This window comes from Limulus polyphemus, unplaced genomic scaffold (assembly GCF_000517525.1).
Source record: "Limulus polyphemus unplaced genomic scaffold, Limulus_polyphemus-2.1.2 Scaffold1036, whole genome shotgun sequence".
In the NCBI taxonomy this organism is placed as follows: domain Eukaryota; kingdom Metazoa; phylum Arthropoda; class Merostomata; order Xiphosura; family Limulidae; genus Limulus; species Limulus polyphemus.
Window position 1 is genome coordinate 307,076 of NW_013666646.1, and position 8,137 is coordinate 315,212.

General features: G+C 37.5%; 1 protein-coding gene across 1 annotated transcript in view; it reads right to left on the minus strand.

The window, feature by feature from the left end:
- Window positions 1-7,538: 7,538 nt before the first annotated feature.
- The window catches only part of LOC106461812 (N66 matrix protein-like), a gene marked incomplete at its 5' end in the record, with an annotated part of 2,155 nt that continues 1,556 nt past the window's right edge, over window positions 7,539-8,137 (minus strand). Inside the window, one exon of the mRNA XM_013921666.1 lies at window positions 7,539-8,122. Within this exon, the coding sequence (XP_013777120.1) occupies window positions 7,539-8,122 (584 nt within the window). The remainder of the gene's footprint in view (window positions 8,123-8,137) is intronic.

Genomic DNA, 8,137 nt, shown 5'->3' on the forward strand with positions numbered 1-8,137 from the left:
TAAGAGATGCAGGGATTCAGTCATACTTTCATTTAACAGATTTGTTTTTAATCACCGAGAGTGAAGTTATTATATTTCAGTATCGATTTTTATCCAAATGCCATAACCTCTGACAAATATTAAAACCTAAGATAATGAAAGATAATTACACAATAAATAGTTATTATACCAGGTACGTGCCTTAAAAATGACTACATATGTTTCGGTGTTCTATTATACCATCTTCAGGAGATCCAATGAAAGACCTGAGGATGAAGTGACCACTTTTAGGATGTATTCTGTCTGGCCTGTAGAGATGATCTGCCACCAAGCTCAAAGCCAATTGGACATGACAAATAGTTAGGCAAACCTGATGTGAGTGGGACCAAAGTAGAAAATCTAACATGCAGAAGCAAAGATCTCTCGAGTTAGTCCCATCCAAACAGATTACTTGGGAAATGACAGTAAATTTGTCCGACCTGATTATAACCAAGTGATTCACAAGTTGAGGTAGGAAATAGGAACATGCTTATAGGTGGCCAAAAGTTTCACAACATAGATGTGAAAGTATGTTCCATGTGAGACCAAACCTGAAGTCATAGATTTGTACAGGATGCGTCCAAACTAATAAAAAATGGAGGTCCTGATGTGGAGGTGGAAGTGGAATTATGACCATAGTTTTGGCCCATTACAGTCAACAAAATATATCCTAGAGAAGAAAAGGCAGCAGCATCACAAGAGAGGAAATATTCTATTGTTTACTCAAAGTTCATTGAAGCAGCCTCATGTGAGCTCAGCCTAAAGAGACAAGATGAAAGAGTCCTTAGAAGAGATAGTACCTGTTGTGCAGGAAGTATAGGAGAGGCAATAATCGAGGTGACTAGACCCTACATGTCTTGCACATGAAGGGGGAAAGGCTGAGCCAGACTGAGTCTAGAATTGAAAAGAACTCCAAGGTAGACCAAGTATTGGATCATAATGAGGAAGAACTTGAAAGGTTTGACCAGACAACCCAGACGTGCAACTTCTTATAAGAGACATGGTCGAGAAAGAGGCCCTCAAGAAGAGGCGAGGAAGGAGCCAGTTGTCCATGAAATAACGGAAATGAGGTCAAAGACAGTGAACATGGTAAGTACATGCTCCAATGACTAGGATGAATAACATAAGGAGCCAAAATGATGCCAAATAGGACAGCTGAAAACTGGTACATCTGATCCCAGTAAACAAATAAAAGACATTGGGGAACAGAGCAATTTGAATAAGTAGAAAGGGTCTACAACATTGAAGTTGGTCATCTATTGTTTGGGGGAAAAGGACCAACAGAGAGGAAGAAACCCCTCCAACTTCTAGTGAGAAACTACTAGATACTGGTTGAGAGAAGAAAGGTCGATGATGTGATGCCAGTCTCTAATATTTTTGGTAACAACAAGGAGATGAGAATAACACCATGGAGAGGGGCAAAGGATTTTCTTAGTAATTTTCTTGTCCAAAAAAATCTGATACCACAGCCTCGAAATGCAGAAAACCTAAGGATTGGAAAAGGAACAGGAAAAGGAAAAAAAGTCAAGAAGTGAAGAGAAAAGCCTTGTGCAGAAACTTGAATTACCCACCTGTCCACTGTAAATGTGACCCAAGGGTCTCCATAGAAAAATAGACGTGCCCCCACAGGGCTTGAGCCTACAAAGGTAAGTAGTCACCAGTACGACAAGCAATACCAAGTTTATCAGAGAAAAGACATCAAGAAAAAGTAGAGGGATGAGAAAAAGGAAAAGGGAAAGAGGTGGAGGATTCACGAAGTTGAGAACGACGAGATACCAATTAACACTTGCCATGTGATGATGGCATATAGTGCAACAGATCAGGAGTCCATAGGCTTTTTGGTAAACCTGCTCATATTCAGACAGGAAGTGTTACTCCCTGTAGATGTGATATATGGTCCTTCATCACAAGGAAAGGTTCCTTGGTGTCCCCAAATGTATGTAGAGTGGCTGAAGTGATTGATGATTGACGACCATGAACTTGCCTGACAACAACCTGTAAAAACAGCATATTGACAGAAGAAATGCTATGATCAGATAGTGAAAGAACAGATGTCCCAATGTGCTGACATGATGTAGTTGCAGTGCATGTAAACTACATGAAAGTAACATCTGGCTGTATTGGTACCTACCCGATACTCTGACAAGTTGGTTTTCTAATGTTTGAGCTACAACAGACACGAGGCACATGAAATCATAAGGTGCACATTGATAAGTTAAGTTCATACATCACAGACAAACCTTTGGTCTACTGGCTTAACCATGAGTTGGAAGAGTAAAACCTATGAGTCATAGAAGAAATGAGACACTGCAGTTACATTGATAAGCTGAACCCATGCAATAAAGATGAACCTTTGGTGCACTGGCATGACAAGAAGTCTGAAGAGGAAATGTATGAATCAGAAAAGAATGAGGACACAGTATCAAATTCTCTTGACCTACCTGACGAAGTAGAAGAAGCTGTAGAAACTTATCTGATAAAATAGATGAGAAGTTCCTGAAAACTACCAGCTTTGACCAGCAGACAAGATGCCAATGACTGATATGGGTAAGGCTGATTATTGAAAGCTAGAATGACTATTAAGTCCAAAACCTGGCGACTGAAAGAAACTGGTTTCCCCTTCTTTCCAAAGTAGGAACTGTAATGTATGCACTAAATTCTGTGATTTTCATTTGATTGAAAGCTAGGACAGTCAAGTAGTCAAACATTGCTTACTGAAGGGATGTCACAACCCCTTATTTTTCAAGCTTCCAAGTAATGATATGAGGAACTGTGTGTGTTACATTGTGCAGTGACCACTTGAAGTGAAACAGTCATTGGTTCCAGCAACCATTGATTTAAATGGAGTAGCATCCCTTGCATTCAGAGCCATTATGTAGTAAAATCTGGCAGAATATATGAACTACATTTTGTAACTGCTACTTGATCGATAAGATAGCAACTGATCTGTATGATGACAGACCGATAGGAAGTGCCATTCCTTGCTGTCCAAGCTATCAAGTGGTAATGAGATGTACTACACTGTAAAATTATAATTCGATTATCGACAGTTAGGACGATCATGTGGCTGAAACGACAGTGATGAAAGGGTGTTGTAACTTCTTGCTTTTCAAGTGACATTTCTGATGTGAAACGTCATCTGATGTTTTGAGAAAACCTAGTGTAAGTTCTATGAAGCATACCGCCTGTACTTGATAGATTTTTTAGCAATTAAATGAATAATTTGTTTGTTTTGAATTTCACGCAAAGCTACACGAGGGCTATCTGCGCTAGCCATCCCTAATTTGGCAGTGTAAGACTAGAGGGAAGGCAGCTAGTCATCACCACCCACCACCAACTCTTGGGCTACTCTTTTACCAACGAATAGTGGGATTGACCGCCACATTATAACACCCCACGGCTGAAAGGGCGAGTATGTTTGGTGTGACGGGGATTCGAACCAGCGACCCTCAGATTGCGAGTCGAGTGCCTTAACCACATGGCCATGCCGGGCCTAAATGAAGAATATGCTAGATATTGTTACGACAGTGGGGGTCACGTGACGAGTATTCTAGAAGATTCGCTAGTGTGTTACGACAGCGGGGTCACATGACGAATATTCTAGAAGATTCGCTAGTGTGTTGCGACAGCGTTGCGTCAACTGACGCTGGTAGCACGTGTTGGGAGTCTTAGAAGTTTCTAGAACAGGCAGTATTATCGTATATAAGTGTGCTAGACAGTATTGCTTCGACTCCGTCTGTCTCTCTCTCAGTGGAGACAAAGACAGAGACGAAGCAGGCAGAGAGAAAGAAAGACAGCGGTTACGGTCGGCGGGAACTGAGGATAGCAGACACAGAGATCTGAACTATAGTTTGCGGGGACGGACAATTAAGTCCAAGCGCAATAGAAAGTAAGTGAATTGTTGTGAACTATAGTGTGTGTAACTGTGAAAATTAAGTTCATTACAAAGTTGTATTGAGGAAGAATAAACAAGTTTTGTAAAGAAAGGACTTGTATCTTGTAAGAATTAACAAGCAAACATACAGAGACGTAACAATAATATAGTTATTTAACAGCACTCATCGCTAGCTCTTGAGCTAATCTAATTGAATAGTTAGATTTGACTGTCACTCTTATAAAGTAGTCACGGCTCTAAAGTACAGAGCGCAATGTTGCGGCACTGGGACTCAAATCATAAACCCTCTGATTCATTGTCCGGAACGCTACCTATTAAGCCACATTGGGCCTAATAGTAATATTATTAGTAATGATTCCTAAACTATTAATAAAATAAAATAAAAATGAAGTTATTAAAAGGTGAACAGTTTTCCTCATGAGAAAACTATAAATAAAATCTAACACTTAAAATAACTAAAAATAACTCTCTAAAACTCTTGCTTCCAAAAAGATCCAACAACACAAGTGAAAGTATAGCGTTCAGCCAAGGCAGTATATTATCATAATTTACTGTATCTCTAGAAGTACATACTCTTTAGTTAATTAATGGTCCATCTTCACTTTAGCAATTTAGTCTGCAAAATCGTTACATTTACATAGGAAACTTGTACTTGATATTGTTACGTCTCTGGTCGTTTGTTAATTTCCTCTATAAATTCTTCCCGAGGAACTTCAGCGATACAAGGCCTTTCTTAAATAAAACTAGTTTATTCTTTCTCAATACAACTTTGCAATACACTTAATTTGCACAGTTACTTGAACTTAAACACACGCTGTAATTCACAACGATTTACACAATTTAATTACGGCTTGACTCGATTATCTGTCTCTATCTCCCTGTCTGCTATTCAATTATTTATGCCGTCACTTCTCGCCGGTCTTATATATACAAAATAGAGGGCGTTTGGCAAACACTCGAGCTTTCAGGAACGTTCGAGATACTCATTAGTGTTACCAGATTCACGTGACTTCTGCTGTCGTAATAATATTGTTACGACAGCGGGGGTCACGTGACGCTGGTAACACGTCATATTCTTGAAGATTCCTGAATGCTCTAGCATTTACTATATTTCGGTATTCTTTTATATATAAGACGGTCAAGACGTGACGGCAACAAGGTAATGGGTAATTGAACTGCGGACAGAGAGAGAGAGGGGTATTGTTGAGTCGAGCACGTGAGACGTTCGTTGTAAATTATAGCGTTTGTTATAGCGTGACTGTGAAAATTACGTATAATTAAGTTGTATACAGAAAGAATAAACCAGTTTTATTTAAGAAAGGACTTGTATCGCTAAAGTTTCTTCGGAAATAATTTTTACGGAAAATTAACTAACGACCAGAGAGTAACAATATTCTACTCAGCACTGTATAATTTAGGCCTACTTCTCTCGAAATATTATTCAGATCGAGAGAGTACTCGTACAGTTCCTGTTCCGGATTTATTAGCTGTCTTCTAATTAGTACCCCGCTTTTGAAATTTTACACAAAATTTTCAGGTTGTTCATTCTGCAAGGTTTGACATAAGTTTCCCACTAGAATTATTTTTCTCCAGATTTTCTATTAGAATTCACTAGGTATTTATAGACTTTCAAAATATGATACTAGGCCAGAAAATGCTAACTTCAAGGAAGCGATGTCTCAGTTTAAACCAAGTTCTGTTTAATTATTCCTGTTTTTGTTTTTAAAATTTTCATGCAAAGCTACATAAGAGCTATTTGGGTATAAAACTCCCTACTTTTCAACTGATAGACTAGAGGGAAGATAATTCATTCACAGCATCCACTGACAGCTCTTGGACTGCTATTCTCTCTCTAATGGTATGTTTTGACACGACTTTTATTGTACATTCACAGCTCCAAAGAACACATTTTTGCGATAACGGAATGATAACTATTAGTCCAGGCTCGCTAACCGCAGAGCAACTCTCTCTCTCAGGATTATTGTATGTTTTCGAACTATATGATAGATTGTTTGTTTGTTTGTAATTAAGCACAAAGCTACACAAAGGGCAATCTGTGCTCTGCCCACCCAGTTTCTAGCCTTGTAAGTCCGCAGGCATACCGCTGTGCCACATGGGCTGTACCATGGTAATGGTAAAAAAAAAAAAGAAACAAAAATGGGGAAGGTAACATGTGAACTATTTTATTAAAACATTACTGCCAGTAAGATTCCATACAAAGTGCTTCTATCCCGCAAATAAAACTAATTTTGGAAGAATGTAAAAGAAAAAGAAAATTCGTTAGAAACAACATAAATCACATTTAAAATTACAAAGACAGTGAAATGCACTTTTTGATAGCTAACCTTTGGTTGATTGTAATACTGCAACTAGTTTTCTGTCACTCTTTACCAGATGAAAATGTTTTTTAAAGTCAGTATAGATGGGAGTCGGAATATATGGTGGTTAGTCTGTATACGTACACTGTGTAAACAATATACATGGGTCACAAAACTGCCTTGATTCAGTGATCTTGCTACATATTTGTTTTCAGCTAGTACAAGTATATACTCTGTTTTAGGTAGTTGGCTTCGTAACAGATTTTTTTTTTTTTTTGCTGTTGTATTATGGAATTAAATATGAATATTATAATTTCTAGTTTGGAACTTCAAAAATATCATACATATTACTGCAGTAAAAGAACTAGAGCAATATAACGGAGTTAGTTTCCTTTCTAGAAAAACGGTAAAAACTGTAAACATATTGAGCCTATCAAAAAAATAATCGTTACTAAACCAAAAACTTCGGAAGGGTTGTAATTTCCGAGATTACCTAACACTTCATTGTAACTGGCGTTGTATGTAGAATCATAGGTTAGTCTGTCATATCTCGAGTCAATACTTTGCGTAGGATTATTGATAGAAAAATGAAGAGTAATGTGCAATTTAAAATTACAAACAGGTTTTGAAACTAGGTGTTTATGACGTTACTGTTTCGTGTCTACAAATAAATAGAAACTGGCAGAAAATTCTAGAATATTGGACATTTATTTGCTTGATACCACACCAAACAACATGTAAGTAACATATGTAGTACCTTGATTATTGGTCTTTTGTTTGAGTTGGTAACCCATGAAAACCAAAATTTAAATGGAAGTTCGTTAAAAAGATTTAACATTAGTGGTATAGATAAAACTTGAAAACAACTGGTAGGAAAATATTTTATTGTGAAACATGTAAATAACTCGGAAATGGTATATTTAAATGTTTTACACTCACAAAAAAGAAACCTATCTTCTAACTTTCTGATTTTACTGGCCTTAACCCTGTTACTAACATAAAACCCTTGTTCATATAATAGGTTAATAAGTCAATATTAAACTTGAATAAGTACAAATAAAACATTAAAAAATTCCACCTCATCTCACTTTGTTAGAAAATATCAGTTTTAGACTTGTAGCATTTGTACCTAAAGTGTGTGCATTTTGCTTCCATAGCTTATTCTTTATGGGCTATAAACCGTTTTAAGAATAACTTCTGATTATAGGAGCAATAGGTGAATTAATAATTATTTGGAGAAATAAACAGATCATATTAGCGAGGTCAGACAGGAGTTGAAAAATAATAAAAAGCATGTAATTCATTCTTTACCGACCATAACTATGGCCTCCATAGTCATTACCTCCGTTATCGTTTCTTGCACTGCCATTGCTTTCATTTTTGTAACCATTGTTCTTAAAGTGTGAAACATTTCGTCCTTTTACTGCATCATAACCAGAAGCTCCATTTCTTGCACCATTGACGTAAGCCCCATTTCCTTGTCTTCCATTTGTTATGCCATTACCATAAGCTCCATTTCCATTTGTTGCACCATTACCATAAGCTCCATTTCCATTTTTTCCATTTGTTGCACCATTACCATAAGCTCCATTTCCATTTCTTCCATTTGTTGCACCATTACCATAAGCTCCACCTCCGTTTCTTCCATTTGTTGCCCCATTACTATAAGCTCCATTTCCATTTCTTCCATTTACTGCACCATTATCATAAGCCCCATTACCGCTTCCATCTTTTGTTGCTCCATTTCCGTTTCTTCCATTTGTTGCCCCATTACCATAAGCTCCATTTCGATTTCTTCCATTTACTGCACCATTATCATAAGCCCCATTACCGCTTCCATCTTTTGTTGCTCCATTTCCGTTTCTTCCATTTGTTGCCCCATTACCATAAGCTCCATTTCGATTTC